At 39.0% G+C, this 18,365-nt stretch overlaps 1 protein-coding gene across 1 annotated transcript; it reads left to right on the forward strand.

The window, feature by feature from the left end:
* Nucleotides 1-384: 384 nt before the first annotated feature.
* LOC137185292 (polymeric immunoglobulin receptor-like) lies at nucleotides 385-5,539 on the forward strand. The gene is made up of 4 exons (XM_067593639.1): nucleotides 385-628; nucleotides 3,438-3,779; nucleotides 4,099-4,425; nucleotides 5,301-5,539. The coding sequence occupies exons 1-4, from the start codon at nucleotides 385-387 to the stop codon at nucleotides 5,537-5,539; spliced, it is 1,152 nt and encodes a 383-aa protein (XP_067449740.1).
* The last annotated feature ends 12,826 nt before the right edge of the window (nucleotides 5,540-18,365 follow it).

Here is an 18,365-nt window from a genome sequence, read left to right on the forward strand (position 1 = left end):
TTTTTATCTTGTATGTCTTCTATGTTTGGCGTTGCCTTTGTTTCTTGTGTCCTACCACAATATCAAAATTGTTTAAAGTATGTTTTTCTTAATCAAATTGTTTCTGTGTAAATAGAACATATTACATTTATAATACTTCTAATGTCTCCTTATTCTTTACTTTTTTGTATTGTTTGAAATTAAACAAACAATAAAATATAACTTTTAAACAAATAAAAGAAACGATGGTAGAGCTGATCTTTGACTGTTTAAATAAAGTATTCCTGATGTTCCTGAAGGTTAAAGACCTGCAAGATCACTTGCTGGACAACAGGAAGGAGTCCTTCTTTCTCACTGAAACAGTCAAGTGCCTTTACCTGCTGTTTGACCCTGCCCACATTTTGCATGGCAGAGGGCCGAAGGGTGATGGGTCCTGGGAGGAGGGTGGTGCCAGTGGGGAGGTTCATCTTCAACATGAAGGCTCACCCTCTTGACCCAGTGGTGCTGTATTGCTGCAACTATCACTCCCAGGACCGTCAGGAGCTCTGTGACATCCTGCTCAGTCTGTCAAAGCCTTCGGAAAAGTCAGCCAGCCAATCAAAAGCGCCCACCAAACCCTCTACCCGGCCAATCAGACAAGCATCACTCTGTAAAAGGGAGAGAAGAAGACCGCCCTCCTACTGTCCTGCCCCATTCAACCGTTCAGCGCTCGACTCTCCATCCTGGGACAAGTTTTCATCAATAACACCTGAATTTAGTTCCTAGATGTTACCCCCCGAGTCCCTTGTCCTCCCGGACTATTACACGCCTGCTCTTAGTGTGATCTTGGTGTGATCTCACAACAGCTGAGGGTGGAGGGTGTGGGTGGGAGATGGTGAGAGAGCTGTCTGTATCTGTGTATTTGTAGTCTATGTTTGTTATGTAACAATGTCTTTGTAAGTATGTGTTATATTTTGTATTTTGTGTTTTTTAGGACCCCCTTGAAAATGAGATGCTACATCTCAAGGGGCTATCTTATTCATAAATTCAAATTCAAAATTCAAATAAATTCAAAATCAAAGCAAAGGTTCTTATACTTTTGCCTCACACAAATTTGTAAGATTGGATAATTTTCCTCAATAAATAAATTTTCTTTGTCTCATCTGTTGAATTGGGTTCCCTTTATCTAGTTTTAGGATTTAAGGTCTTATTTATGCAGAAATATAGAAAATTCTAAAGGGTTCACAAACTTTCAAGCAGCACTGTAAATGTTAGTGTCTCTTAGATATTGACATTTTTAAAGTGAACACCGTCTTTTAATTGCTTTCACTTTTGGTTGTTGGTCCCTGATCTCAGGGTGGTTCCCCGTTGTTATTAATTTACGTTAATAACTTTATTGATTTTTAATCATTAATAATTATTTTTGATCATTCTTAATCATTGCTAATAACAAAAACGGCTCCTACTAAGTTCCAACCTGTATATACATATATATACATACATGAGAAATGAGAGGAGGGGAAGGGAAACAGAGACAGGGAAGGTGAGACCAACTTCCAATGAAGTTGGTGTAACTTACAATTTCCAATTAAGTCGATTGAGTGATGAAAATACACCAACTTTAAATGAAGTTAGACCCATATTTCACGGGTAACCAGTGGAGGGAGATCATTACAGGATCAGCTCTCTTTTTTGTTCCAGTCGAGGCTGTCTGATGCATTTTAGAGAGGAAAGGAACACACTGTTTTTTCTTGCCAAGTCTCACTAAGAGCCAGGAAATCACTCGCTGACAAATTCTTCCTTTTCTGAACAAAGGCTTCACTGAACAATTTCATGTTGCTTCCTTCAGTTTGTTTGATTTATGATTTGAAAATATATTGTTAACACTGGATTTTACATCCCCCTGTTGGCACCCAGAAGTGTTTGCTGCTGTATAAACAGATAATGAATGACAATATAGTAAAACTCAGTTGTAATAATATAAAATACATCTTCATAGGAGAAGTTATAATAAGTACTGGGCATTAATAAAATACTCTTATACCTATAACTATATATTCAATGTTTATATGGTGATCATAAATGTTAAATGGGGTAAAGTGATTATCCTTATCTTCAGTCAGATTCACAGCAGCTTCATCAGGAAACCACTGATCTACATAAATTAATATTACACTTGTGTTCATAACTGTGAGGCTGTGTGTATGTATTTATTTAATCTTCATTGCTGGATATCTCCAGGGATATTATACCTTATGTAAAGATTTTTGTATTTTGTATTTGTATGAGGTCAATATATTGTGCTGTGAGATGCTGGTGTGTTTACATACTGGAATGTTTGGTTTGTTGGTGTTTAATGTGTCTAAATAATTCCATAGAGGTCATATAATGGATTGAAAATAAAATGATTAATTCATTAATATACCTTTAACAATCATCATCATCACTTTTTACATAAGAGAGAGAGAGGGACGGAGACAGGAGAGACAGAGAGGGAAGGTGGGACCAACTTCCAGTGAAGTTCATGTAACTTACAATTTCCCATGAAGTGAACTGTTAGACCCATATTTCACTGGTAACCAGTGGAGGGAGGTCAGTGCAGGGTGGTTTCTCTTTTTTTGTTCCAGTCAGGAATGTCGCTGCTGCATTTTGAACCACTTTCAGAAAAGACAGGAAGGACTGACTCACTCCCAATTTAAGGGAGTTGCAGTAATCGAGACATGAGGTTATAAAAGCATGTAAAACTGTCTCCAGATCGCCAAAAGAAAGAAAAGGTTTTAAGAGACAGATAGAAAAAGGAATGAGTGTTAACTTAAAGCATCTTCAGCTTCCTGATTGATCAGACAGACATATAGAGGCAGTTCTCTGACAGTTTGATGATTTTCTGCATCAGGATCAAACTCAGAATGAATATCCACCATGTTCTGTTCTTCTGCTTCTTATCAGGTGAGGACTGATTACCTGACTGTGTCTGTAAAGCTGCAGCACAAACTGCTTCTGGACATTCATTGTGTTCATTTTAACAAATGTCAGATTTGTATCACACAAGTTTTCATGTTGCTGTCATGTTAATTAGTTTTCCTGTCGTTCTCTAAATTATTCTGTTACTAATTACAACATCTCTATAATGTAATCTTGTAATTTAAATAAACTAAATGTAATCTAATTTAACAAAACATATGAACCATCCATCCATGAATATTTGTTGCTCATTAATGTGTTTGATATTAGAAATTATGAAACAAAAACATTGAAAAACAGACGTTACACAGAGACACTGTGACTACAACTGCAGCTACAAGTAGAACAACAGCAACTGCTGTACAGTCAGTGAAAACTTTGCTAATGGCTGCCTCTGTATCATCTCTGCTTCTCTGTGAACTGATGGATTAGCCCTCATTAATCTGCAGTCTGTTTACAGTAAGTCTACAATACACAAAGTATTGATCATCAGTATTCACTGTTCATCTTTCCAACAGCACTGCAGGATGGAAACACTGGACTCATCAATGCAATAGACCTTTTCGCTGGAGCTGAAGGAGGAAATGGTTCATGGAGTTGCCACTTCACTTCATCTGGAAGCACCAAGTTCTTCTGTAAAGGAGAATGTAAAGAAGAAGACATTCTCATTAAAACAGATAATGTCACGGATCAGAGTGGCAGATACAGCATCAAATATAAAGACGGATCTTCTGGAAGAAGAACTGTGACTGTGACCATCACACAGCTGACCAAGTCAGACTCAGGACGGTACAGATGTGGTTTGGGTGGATCTTCGGTCCCAGATGATTACTCTGACTTTGACATCACAATTACAGATGGTGAGTTTCTACTGAAAGTCATAAAACCTGATATATTTACTATGTTCATCCCATTTAATGATTTTGAAGCATAAGAATAAATGAAGTCAGATAGAATCCAATTAAATTGTGGGAAGAATGTGAGACGTTTATGATATATTTACTCAGTGTATCAATGTTGGATGAAATCATTACTCCAGTAGTCAGACTGTGGTTGAACTGGGCAGCTCCCAGTGTGACTCTGTGGATCTGTGTAAATGTGAAGCAGGAAATATTGTGATCAGACTGCAGCATCTTACAGGAAGTATAGACAGTAACTGTTGATTGTTCATCTTTTCAGAAGCAACGTTGGGTCAAAACACTCGTTTCATCCGTGCAGTAACTGTGGGAGGAAATATCACAAGAAGATGCCACAATACTGTCAATGGAAGCAGGAAGTTCTTCTGTAAGGATGAATGTAAAAAAGAAGAAGACATCCTGGTTAAAACAGAAGAGAACAGAGCTCAGAATGGCAGATACAGCATTGAATATAGAGAAGGATCTGAATATGGACTGTATGTGACCATCACACAGCTGAAGAAGTCAGACACAGGACGGTACAGGTGTGGTTACGGCAGAGCTTTGTCTCCAGATTCATCCAACACGTTACTGATCTTTGTTGTAGATGGTGAGTTTTATATTTAATTTTTGTCCTCATTCTGTTCAGTGCATATCAGTTGTTAAATGTTTAAAATGATGAGAACTTGGTGCACTCCTGTAGCCTTCTGGTTGAAACGCATGTCACATAACCACAGTGTCCGCGGTTTGAATCCAGCAGCGGACCTTTGTTGCATGTCACCCCCCCATCTTGCCCCCTTCATTTCCTCATATCTACAAAGTCCCTATAATAAAGGCGTAAAAGAATTTTTAATAAAAAAATTAAAGAGTGGATGGAAATGACATGACAGAAACAAATATCTTATTTTTTGGGTTACAGCCAGAATTTGATTTGTGACAACAAGAGGAGTGCTGAGGTTGGCAGAGTCATACTAGTTGTCCAACCTGGGACCTTTTCTGTATTTCTATTAACATTAGGTAACATAGAGAAGAACGGTTCCTCAGGTTCCTTAATGTTCAAGACATCATACTCTAAAATGTTTCTAAAGATGAAACTCATTTGTAGAGTCACAAAGTAATCTGATGTAAAATGTGTTGCCTTTATAATGTTAGTTTTTAAATTTACAACAATCAGTTTGTACGATTTTTAAAAACCTTTTCAGACATTTGTGCTTTTATGTTTAATGTCAGAAAACCAACCTGTGGATGTTATTTTCTTACTCTTTTATAATCAAAAAACAAATAACAATAATTTCTTGTGATTAACAGAACAAACCCACTTCAAATATTCTTAATCATTTACTTCATTAACATATTTAATGCTGCGTATTTCTTGTGTATGTGATGGATGCTGTCAATATGATCTTTCTGTCTAGAGCAGCATCTCATTTCTCTGCATTATTGATTCAGTATCTGATTGTTTCAATGTGTTTTCATTGTTCACAGCTCCAACCACTTCAAAACCAAACTGGACTCTCCGACCTTTTCCAACATCAGTCCCATCAGCCTCCACACCAACAACAACACAGAGTTTAATCTCCAGTTCAGGAAGCTTCACACCTTCATCATCTTTCCCTGAAACCACAGAGCAGTTTACTGGTACAGGACAGTTCATGTCTGTCCATCTGTCCATCACTGTCTCTCTGCAACAAAACGTCCTCTTAAAACAGTCAAATTCAGCATAACAACGTTGTCTAATAAGAATAACAAGATGGTCCAACATGTGTTTCGGCACATAAGCCAGTTCAGCACCTAGAAGAAAACATTTCAATTTCAATTTTACAATAAAATTCCTTGTTATCTTCACGTCTAATGTTTAAACGCATTCTACGTTTCTTATGATGTAAGATGATTATTAACATGTGATGTCAGCACATGACAAGTCAAGAAAAATTCAGAAGAAAGTCTTTGGGATTTTTTTTCAACAGGAAGATCAGGTGAGGACTGATTACCTGACTGTGTCTGTAAAGCTGCAGCACAAACTGCTTCTGGACATTCATTGTGTTCATTTTAACAAATGTCAGATTTGTATCAAGTTTTCATGTTGCTGTCATGTAAATTAGTTTTCCTGTCGTTCTCTAAAATATTCTGTTACTAGTTGCTGCTGCAACATCTCTATAATGTAATCTTGTAATTTAACTAAACTAAATGTAATGTAATTTAACAAAACATATGAACCATCCATCCATGAATATTTGTTGCCCATTAATATGTTTGATATTAGAAATTATGAAACAAAAACATTGAAAAACAGACGTTACACAGAGACACTGTGACTACAACTGCAGCTACAAGTAGAACAACAGCAACTGCTGTACAGTCAGTGAAAACTTTGCTAATGGCTGCCTCTGTATCATCTCTGCTTCTCTGTGAACTGATGGATTAGCCCTCATTAATCTGCAGTCTGTTTACAGTAAGTCTACAATACACAAAGTATTGATCATCAGTATTCACTGTTCATCTTTCCAACAGCACTGCAGGATGGAAACACTGGACTCATCAATGCAATACTTGTTTTTGCTGGAGCTGAAGGAGGAAGTGGATCAATACATTGCTATTTGAATTCATCTGGAAGCACCATGTTCTTCTGTAAAGGAGAATGTAAAGAAGAAGACATTCTCATTAAAACAGATGATGTCACAGCTCAAAGTGGCAGATACAGCATCAAATATAAAGACGGATCTTCTGGAAGAACAATTGTGATTGCGACCATCACACAGCTGACCAAGTCAGACTCAGGACGGTACAGATGTGGTTTGGGTGGATCTTTGGTCCCAGATGATTACTCTGACTTTAACATCATAGTTACAGATGGTGAGTTTCTACTGAAAGTCATAAAACCTGATATATTTACTATGTTCATCCCATTTAATGATTCTGAAGCTTAAGAATAAATGAAGTCACATAGAATCTAATTAAATTGTTGAAGAATGTGAGACGTTTATGATATATTGACTCAGTGTATCAATGTTGGATGAAATCATTACTCCAGTAGTCAGACTGTGGTTGAACTGGGCAGCTCCCAGTGTGACTCTGTGGATCTGTGTAAATGTGAAGCAGGAAATATTGTGATCAGACTGCAGCATCTTACAGGAAGTACAGACAGTAACTGTTGATTGTTCATCTTTTCAGCTGCAACGTTGGATAACAACACTAGTTTCATCCATACAGAAACTGTGGGAGGAAATATGACAAGAGGATGCACAGATACTGTCTATGGAAGCAGGAAGTTCTTCTGTAAGGATGAATGTAACAAAGAAGAAGACATCTTGGTTGAAACAGAAGAGAACAGAGCTCAGAATGGCAGATACAGCATTGAATATAGAAAAGGATCTGTATTTGGACTGTATGTCACCATCACACAGCTGAAGAAGTCAGACACAGGACGGTACAGGTGTGGTTACGGCAGAGCTTTGTCTCCAAATTCAAATGACACGTTCCCGATCTTTGTTGTAGATGGTGAGTTTTATATTTAATTTTTGTCCACATTCTGTTCAGTGCATATCAGTTGTTAAATGTTTAAAATGATGAGAACTTGGTGCACTCCTGTAGCCTTCTGGTCTAAACACATGTCACATAACCACCTTCATTTCCTGTCATATCTACAAAGACCCTATAATAAAGGCAAAAAAGAATCTTTAATAAAAAAATTACAGAGTGGATATAAATGACATGACAGAAAGAAATATCTTATTTTTCGGGTTACAGTCAGAAGTTGATTTGTGACAACAAGAGGAGTGCTGAGGTTGGCAGAGTCATACTAGTTGTCCAACCTGGGACCTTTTCTATATTTCTATTAACATTAGGTAACATAGAGAAGACCGGTTGCTCAGGTTCCTTAATGTTCAAGACATCATACTCTAAAATGTTTCTAAAGATGAAACTCATTTGTAGAGTCACAAAGTAATCGGATGTAAAATGTGTTGCCTATATATATAATAATGTTAGTTTTTAAATTTACAACAATCAGTTTGTACGATTTTTAAAAATCTTTTCAGACATTTGTGCTTTTATGTTTAATGTCAGAAAACCAACCTGTGGATGTTATTTTCTTACTCTTCTGTAATCAAAAAACAAATAACAATAATTTCTTGTGATTAATAGATCAAACCCACTTCAAATATTCTTAATCATTTACTTCATTAACATATTTAATGTCGCATTTTACTTGTGTATGTGATGGATGCTGTCAATATGATCTTTCTGTCTAGAGCAGCATCTCATTTCTCTGCATTATTGATTCAGTATCTGATTGTTTCAATGTGTTTTCATTGTTCACAGCTCCAACCACTTCAAACCCAAACCGGACTCTCCGACCTTTTCCAACATCAGTCCCATCAGCCTCCACACCAACAACAACACAGAGTTTAATCTCCAGTTCAGGAAGCTTCACACCTTCATCATCTTTCCCTGAAACCACAGAGCAGTTTACAGGTACAGGACAGTTCATGTCTGTCCATCTGTCCATCACTGTCTCTCTGCAACAAAACATCCTCTTAAAACAGTCAAATTCAGCATAACAACATTGTCTAATAAGAATAACAAGATGGTCCAACATGTGTTTCAGCACATGACAAGTCAAGAAACATTCAGACCAAAGTCTGGAAGGAAGATCTCATTTTTGATGAAGGTTTCCTGTGTAGTTTTCTTGTAAACAAGGTTATATTTATATTCAGTGTTACTCACCAAAACATGCTGAGTGTATCCTTTAGGTCCAACATAAGTGTTGAATATGTTTCCTCAATCATAAAATATTTGCAAAGCTGATTATTTAAAGTATTTTAAATCTTGCATTGCTCGCAGTCTTCTCTCCTGCTTTTGTTGGTGCATTGCTGCGTTTCAGGGCAGGTTCCTGCATCCTGTAGATCAATGGGATGATGTGAAACCACTGGCAGGATTGTGTATCACGTCAAACACGTGTGCACGATGTAGATCCACATGTAAAAACAAGCTACTTGTGGTCAAAAACTCCACAGGGAACCTTTACGCTTCTAATACAAGACAAAAGATCCCAGTCTTTTAAACTACTACATGTCTCTCTCTCTTCCTTCCCAGCCGTCTCTGATGTCTCTCGTCCACATGCCTTCTTGCCTCTGGCTGTATGTGTGCCTGTGATTGTTGTGGTGTTGGCTGTTGTTCTGCTGCTCCTCTACAAATTGAAGAAGAGGAGGAACTCTGGTTTGAACACCAGAGGAACCTCAGACAGCAGAAACATGGAGGTGACTTCCATTAACTCTGTATGTCTCATATTAACTCTTACTGTTGGCAGACATTTTATTTTTGCAGTTTGGAATAAAAAAATCTCATGTCTGCAACTACTTCACTAGTATGAACAAAACTATAATTAAATAAAATCATAATTATTGTTAATAGACCTCTGGCCTGTCCAGTTGTTATCCCTAAAATATCAGAAAACAATTGTCTAAGAAGAACACAATATCTGGTCTGTTACTCTGGTTACTGCTATATTAGGTTTGATGTCATTCCTGTTTTATTTTCAGTTATGTGTCACCTATGAGAACCATTCTGTCAGCGATGAGAAGTGTCCTCCAGTCTCCACATATGAAGACAACATCTACCAGAGCCTGGATCCAGACAGCAGGGATCTGGACCAAACCTACTCTACACTCACAGAAAACACATGATGATGTTTGGATTTGGATCTGGATTCTGTACTGTGCAGGTTAACATGTGCTGCAAGGTTCCAGTTTGTTCCACTTTCTTTCTTTCTTTTTTTAATCAGCCAATATTAACTATAAACATGCTATTATTCACCTCTATGCTGATGACACACAACTGATCATGTTTCTTCTTACTTGCTTATTCTGAAATGTTCATTCTGTCTTCATAAATGTTGATGTTGTTTGATATTGTTATTCTACACTTTGGGCCAACTCTGTCTCCTAGAAATTACATTCATATTCAACTCAATTGTAACAGCAAATATGTTTTATTAGAAAAGTAATGCTGCTGAATCACATTTTCTCTCAACATGATGAAAAATTTTGTTAATTAATGTGTTTAATTTGTAAAAATGTTGATACTGAACGTATGAGTGAAATGTTCAGACAATGTACCTAGTCTTTTTTTCCACCAAAATATCTGATGTTGCAGTAAAATATCTGCTGGTAGAAACTCCAGCAGTATGAAAGTGTTTGTGGTTGTGTTCAGACTCTGGCAGCACTTGGTTCAGGTCAAAGAAAGATCCTGGTCTCTGTTTAATACAGAAAAAAGTCTGCAGTGACTTGAAGCTCAACATGTTTATGAACATTTAAGCCACAGCAGCATCTGTCACTAACCTGAATCAAACCTGAATACACACAGGACTCAGGATGTGAACCCGGGTCTCTGCTGTCAGAGTCCTGCATCTTGTAGCCCCCCATCCACCCCGATGTCCTCCCTCCCACTGCAGAGACACATAGAAATGTAGCTTCATTCATTACTGTGAACATCATCCAGGCAGAGATTATGTTTGATAACACAACATTACTGTGAAACAGTTTTGTCGTATATGAAGGTCATTTCTAGAATTCACAAGTCTGATGGCTTCTGGAAAAAAACTTCCTTCTGTTTATTTTACATGCAGGAGATCTAAAACACATTCCTGATGGCATCAGGTTAAAGTTGTCATAGAGGACATCATGTGTGTGGTTGCTGATAATCTTCTCTGCTTTGTTGAGGACTTGTTCAGTATTAAGCTGTAACAGGGATCTTTGTGTTTTGCCAATAATTTTAGAGCTGAAGTTAACAACATGTTGCAATCCATTCTTGTCCTTTTGACAAATGTAAACCAGCAGTTAAAATACTTTCAATAAAAGGATACCTTCAATAAAACGTCAATATTCTCCGATCTACTCTAAATGAGTTTAGTTCGCAGCTTAGACGCTGCTGAGCCTTTTTCACAATAACATATGTACTGTCACTAAATCTCAATCTGTCATCAAACACAGTTCCCAAGTATTCGTAGATCTGGACGAGTTCAACACTTACTGAAGCCAAGAATGATTGTTGGAACTGTCTGTGTGTTGTGGTGAGATCACCATTTCTTCAGTTTGGGACACATTTAAATCTAAAAAAGATCTCATCTCCTCATCATGATGAATCTGAACCTCTTTAGATAGGAAGTGACTGCTGCTCCAACAGCAATATTGTAAGAAGGTCTGTCCACCATAGTGAGTTAATTTACAGCCAGTCTGTGTAAAATTTAAAAGTGTCTGACTCTGGTGCCTCCTAGTGGTAGTATTAAAAAGACACTTAACACACAGAGAGCTTCAACATTTGATTCAAATTGTTCTGAACGCTGCAGCTTCTTAATCTGAGCTGCTACCTTTTCCTGTTTGACATCACATGTTGCATCACATGTTTTCTGGACTGTAATCATTATGTGTCACTTTATAATGTGATATTTATGAGGAGCTTTTTTCAAAAATGGTGCACAGCTTTCAGGCAGAGCATTGAAGTTGGCTTGTTTCAGCTGTTTTCATTATGCTTCACAGGGCGGCTGTGACTGAGGAGGTAGAGCAGGTCGTCCACTAATCAGCGGTTAGTGTTCATGTCTGACATTTTCAGAGTTCTAATAAATGCTCATGGTAGGTGTATTTCTTAGGCAAGTAAAGTCTACATAAATATAACCAAACATAAATCTCAAACATAGCTGTTCACATCATACATTTCTTAATTTACAAAGAAGAAATGTGCAATACATTTTAAAGTTCATGAGAAACCTTGAGAAGCAAATTGATGGGAGCAAACACATTCTTTGGTGTGGGAAACAAAGGGTTAAACACCTTCATATAAAATATGTCCTCATAAGAGAAGTTACAATGAATACCGAGCATTAATAAAATGCCCTTATACCTTATACCTATATATTCAGTGTTAATATTATGCTCATAAATGGGGTAAAATGATTATCCTTATCTTCAGTAGGATTTGTCAAAGAGGATTCACAGCAGTTTCAATATGAACCCACTGATCTACACAAATTAATATTACACTTAAATTCATATCTGTGAGGCTGTGTGTATATATTTATTTAATCTTCATTGTTGGATATATCCTGGGATATTATACAGTATGTAAAGATCTGTATGAAGTAAAATGTATTGTGCTGTGAAATGCTGGTGTGTTTATACTGCAATGTTTGGTTTGTTGGTGTTTAATGTGTCTGAATAATGTGTCACATAACTGGTCCAAAATAAAACTATTCATTCATTCATGTACCTTTAACCGTCGTCATCATCATCATCATCATCATCATTGTTGGGCCTCAGACCATGAGGTCACACAGAGAAGGCCTACATGTAACCTGTGAGGCCTGACCACGAGGTGCTTGTTCCTTTGTTTCCCCCGAGACAAAAGAATAGCACCAAAAATGCTGCTTACAGACAATGGGAGTCCATTGCAAACTCCATTTCCAAGGATGCTTTGCGATTTTCATACCTCAGCAGGGAACAGTCAACATACAGCCTCATTGGCGGAGACGCTCCTGCACGGCGGTGCGTCCTGATGACGCAGCCGTGACATCACCGCACCTTTAATAACTGAACGTGCCCTGAAGCACACGCCTTTCCCGTGTCAGCTGACTAAAAGGGGTACCCCACGCATGTGTTTTCCCCTCATCGAAGACTCCCCTCGCCGGACGAGACGAGACTTCGCCCGTGTTCACCCGAACACATTCCTGGATCCGAGAGAGACCGCTGCTGCAACCAGCGTCCTCGAATTCCCTCGAGACGGAATAAACGCTTCTTCACCGAGTGGACTCTGCTGTTCTCTCCGCCGCGCCGCTGACGGCCAGCTGCCGTGCTTTTCGCCGACCGTGCAAGAACGGCCACTGTCTGCATCCGAGCCCAGGACAAAGCCGGACATAACGACGGACTACACACAAACCCTGCTCGCTTTCTGAAGCGACCAAGTAAGAGGCATACGTCTGGGCAGAGGCAGTGTTAGTTGTGTGTTCTTATCAGCATCAGTTGCTGTTGTTTAGCATTTAGCTCTTAGCTTTTGCTATTGTTTGTTGTGCTGTTGACAGACCGCCGAGTCCATTTTTCCTGCTTTACTCTGAGGAGTATTTTAAGTTTGCTGCCTGTTTAGTTGTGTTCACCACACTAGACTGTTTTGTGTTTGTCCCGCTCTGGACTACTGCTGTGTTTGTGCCATCGTGAGTCAGGAAGTAAGTTGCTTTGTCGGTCAGAAACCAGACAACGTGCGTTACAGACTGCCGTCCGTACGCGCACTGTCTGTGGACAAAGGAACCGCTTCTCTTCCTCTCACGATCGCTTTCTCTCCTTCTTCCCTCTCTCTTCTGACTAACACATACACGCTCGCACACACACACATACACGCACCGACATCTTTTGCACATCTGATGGTCAGATAACGTCGGACAAAGCTTCGCTTTGTCTTTCCTTATCCGCCATCAGACACGTGTGTTTTTCAGAGAAGTGGGTGAGTGCAAGACGCCGTCCACCAGGCGGCATCGTCTTGCTTCTGTCTAACTGAGACACTACCACATTTCTGCCATCCGGTTCTTGCGTGACGTGACTTCCTCCCATAATCACGTCCGCGTCGCAGACCGACGACTTAATCACGTCAGGCCCTGTCACCTGTTTGTGTTTTGTTTGGTAGGATTAGATTTTAGGATAGTTGTTTATTGAATGAAGCATTTGTTAACTTTGTTAATTTTACTAAGTTTAATAAACACTGTTATATCTTTAAAGAGAAGTTCTTCTGTCATTATTGTGTGTAATATTGTGAAAAGTGGCTGACTGAAGGAGTCAGAGCTTGAATTCACCCTTCTTTCTTCACCCTTGAATGTTGATATCTCTCAGATATTAACATTCTAGGTGAACTCCCATTTATGAGACTACCTTGTTTATATTTGTTATTTCATATTAATGATTCTATTAATTGTTATAATTAGTTAATTATCTTTGATAATTGATAATTATTGCAAATAATCAACTGTGTTCCTCACAGATCCAAAAGTTGGTGCCCGAATTATTGATTAAGGTTAACAATATCTTATTTTCATAATTCATAATTATCTATGATAATTATGAATTGTTGCTAATAACCAAATGCACTACTGCCCATCCCAACACAGGTGAAAGCAGCCCTTCCTCAGGAGAAGCCAGGCAACCTACATAACCTCGAGCCCGGAGACTGGGTTATGATAGACTAAAGGGGAAAACGTTGGAACCAGGCCAGGTGCAAAGGGCCGTACCATTTTCTCCTCACTACCGTCTCAGCAGTAAAGGTCACAGAGAGAACCACATGGGTGCACGCCAGCCACTGCAAACGGGTAAAGGTGCCACCACTCGTGATGGAGGCTCAAGGAGAGAGTCCCATACTGCTCACAGATGAGGAAGAGAAGTAACTGAAGGTGAGGGCCGCTCTCATTGAGGTTTAAAAACCTACCAAGAGCCATCGGCTGCCACATATCAGGGAGAAGAGGATCACACTCACTGTGGTTTCAAAACCTGCTGAGAGTCAATGGAGGCCACATGTCAGGGAAGTGACGACTTCTCACCTGCTGTTCACGAACACAGCAGCTGAAACATCCTCACTCGGTTAAGCTCCTGACTGAACGAGGTCCCCATATCCTTTACATGTTCCACTAAAATGATTGAACGAGCATCTCGGAGCCTGATAACTGAACAGAGAGAGGTGCCCCGAGCTCTGAGAGAACACCTTTATTACCTGCTGTACCTATTGTTACCTTCTGTAGAATAATTTAGAGAAAAATAAAGCACTGACTTGTTTTGAAGAACACCCGTTCACAGGAGTTTTTTTCAGTAACTGAGTTTAAAGAGGGGTATTTTACCATTTGGTACACACATACCCACATAGAATTGACAGAGTTACCAGAAGCCACACACACTCAAAAGACGGGATGCAATCTCTGCAAAGAACTGTGTTCCAGTTCCTCACAAAATTGGTGGTCAGAAAACACTTTTACTGGGAACAAGGACAATTTAAAGTCTGTGTACTCAAAGAAGAACTTAAAGGACTATTTCTGCTAAGAGGGTTAAAAAGATAGTGGAGTTAAATTAATTTTGCACACTTTTGACTATAGTGGAAAAGCTTCTATAAACTACTTTGACACCCCCCATAAAATGAACAACAGCGTGACATTTGGGCTCAACCAGGGACGGATTAACAGTGATTACTTAAAAATGGAAGCGAGGGTACAGTCGGTGGCAATGGCTTGAGCAGCTAGAGGGACTTCTCTGGGAAGTCCTACTTCTCCTCTTCAGCATAGGTGGCGCTGTTTCCCCCATACTCCTGGGAGGACCATGTAAGCCAATTACCAGAGTGTAAGAGCCCATAAATTCTCAAAACACACACATCCTAATCCTCCACACATGAACTTGAGTGCTAGAACAAAGCACCATTGTGACACAAAAGAAACATCACAAGAGACATTATCCCTGATCAAAAGATAATCAAAAGATGGAATCCATACCAACATGCGTCGTAAGTGCTAGTTACCTCTCTATGCTGGTGACCCTTTACTGTGTGCAAAATACATGGGTTGAAGACTCTACAATGTGATTCAACCTCAGACTGAGCTCCTTCAGCATTATGACGACATTTATGTTTAAAATGTATTGATTATTTTCATTATTTATTTGCTTATTTAAACATATATTAGGCCAAGACAGTGTTTTGCAATATTACTTTAGAGAACAGAACATAATGAAAACAATGTAACAGTGACTGTATGTTTGGAGTTGAACCTTGTATTAAAGTGTTTTCATTTTTACTATGTTTTCAAGTCAACAAAATTTTGCTGTCTTTACCTTATATTCTTAACGTTGATTATAGGCCTTAAAATGCCAGTTTTAAGTGCTTTAATTAGTGGGTAGCATTTTTTTGCTAATATCTCAGAGCTAATGTTACCATAACCAGAAGACCTGAGGTGAAAGTAAATTCAGATCTGCTTAAAATATTATGATTTATTCCTGATTAAAATTACTCAGTTGTTATTGATCAACTTTATTTCTTGTTTTTCTTTTTTATATTGTAATCATGTTTGCATCATCCATACTGGTCACCCTGCTTTATGTATATTAGTGCTTACTTTAGACAGATGTCTGAGTGCCTCAGGAGATATTTCCCCTCAACCAGCCTTTGAGGGTTTTTCTTTCTTGGTACTGATAGTTAGAATAGTTAGACATGGTGGTCTTTTACCCTTCTCTTTGTCAATTGAGGGAAGGGGGGTTTGGCCCATGTACCTGTGACCTCTGTCAGGAGTTTTCATTTCTTTTCAGGATTCTTTGAACCCGACCGATTGTTGGGTTGGACGGAGCCCACAGGACACAGTGCAGATAATTAAGCAACATAATATTGCGATTATACAACATTTATACATTGTTGGTACAACATTTACCAACAAAATAAAATATATAAATGGAATTTATTCATATTGTGAGGCAGTTTGCTCTAAAAATAAAAAACCTTTTGTCTGTGTTATCTCCATTTCCATGGAAATACATGGGGTATGACTAATACCTGGACAACAATCACTCACGTCAGTAGACTCCTATGTAATGAAACCTAGTTTACTACTCTAGCAAGTAGACCGACCCTTAGTAACGACCTAGCAACAGAGACGATTTCTAGTCCCTGCTGACTCAGCTAGCCAACTTCAGCTAATGTTTCCTGGAGATGACAGCATTTCCCAAACTGAATAAATACCACACATATAAACACAAAACTACTTTGCTAGCTCAATCTCATTGTAACTAAGATATTCGCTGAAAAAATTATTTTCCATGGAGAGATTTAGCTACTATGTCTGTAAACTTCACATATATGTTTAAGCTAGTAGCGCCGTAGCACCAGCACAGCTGATGCAGGATGCCGGAGTGGAAGCTGAGATATATTCTCAACTGATGGGAAAATGGCTAAGTTTTGCTGTGTATGGGGGTGCCAGGTAACGATGAAGAGTGAAGAAGGGTTCGGGTTTTGTGTGTGTGTGTGTGTGAGTGTGTGTGTGTGTGTCTAACTTGTCTCACAGTCTCAGAGTTCAATCCACTCGGCAAAGGGTCTGTTTTCCCCACAACCCCTAACCAGTCCAGTTCAATCCAGTTTCACAAACATAAAAGAAAGACAACTCAAAACAAACGAAAGACACTAGCAAAGCAACACAGTACATAAAATAAAGCCAGCAGAAACGTCAGATAGGTCGGACCACCGTGTTTAACTATATATCTTCAAACGTTACAATTACGGCTGAAAATGACAACAGAAAAAAACAAGTTTGCCAAGTTCACATATCTCCGCAATTCAAATCAACCACCAGTCGTCTACCCAGAGGTGACTGTTGTTGTTAGCTCAACGTCACGGTCTGTAGTTCTAATGAATGGCGGAGTAATATTTTTAGTGATGAGGCTTTTTTCATTTGAGCACGACTAGATGTGTTGTCATGCTGATTCGAGCACGTTGTAAATGTGTAGTTGACCAATCAGATTGCTTGGTCGGGTCTACATGTTGTTTAATTGATAATTTAAAGTTAGCATGGAATGCTAAAAGGGGGGGAGTGAAATCGAAGCTTATATTCTTATGTTTATTGTCTTTAAATTATGTTATATTGTTTTATGTTATACTGTCTCACTACTAAGTGAACCATATATTATAATAGTCTGTCTTATTCTGTGCTTTTCAAGAAAGCAGAGCTGGAGGGAAGAATATTTGCTATACCAGATTCAGGGAGCTGAGAGGCTCATGGACACAATCATCTTCAGTCCTGCACAAATGGACCGACCTGTACCCGGGTGCCTGATGTCACTGTTCCCTGTCCTGCTGCTGAAGCCCCTCCTCTGGCTACCGTCCCGATGACTCCTGGATGCGGCTCGGAGCTCAGCCTAAGGCCCCGGTCAGCTCCATGCCATCCCATCCGGAGCCCTGGTCCTTGGTGAGTGCTCATGGGGGAAAGGGAAGTGCTCCTCCCGTGTACCTCCACACTATAATGTCCCCCTCACCGGGTGCTTGTTCCCAGCCCTCTGCTCCATCTCCTTGGCTGTCCCATGGGTCCCAGAGCTCGCTGACACCTCAGATCTCTCCTACAGACCTACATAATGGGCCATTGTGAAACATTGCCTGATAAGAAAATAACAAACACCATGACCACTTTGCATGAAGCAAATGAAGGTGAAGTATTGTAAGAGATTAATATATCATCTATAACTGCATATCAACAGTCACAGACTAAAAGAGAGAAGCAGAAAGAAACAGACGATGATGGAGAAAGTTCTTCTCAGCATCACAGCTGCATCAGGCAAGTGTTTTTTATATATGTATATTTATATTTATATATTCATATATATATGAAATGCAAAATGATAGTAGTTTTTTATGTTCATCACATCCATATTGGAAGTTCACATCCATAATGTTTACTGCCAAAAACAATGACACACATGAATACATTGAAATGAAAAGTCATTTTTAGGCCAGATCTAATCATTGTGCATGTCTGTCATCACAGTGCTGTGTGCCGTCTCA

This window comes from Thunnus thynnus, chromosome 6, assembly GCF_963924715.1.
Source record: "Thunnus thynnus chromosome 6, fThuThy2.1, whole genome shotgun sequence".
NCBI classification, from domain to species: domain Eukaryota; kingdom Metazoa; phylum Chordata; class Actinopteri; order Scombriformes; family Scombridae; genus Thunnus; species Thunnus thynnus.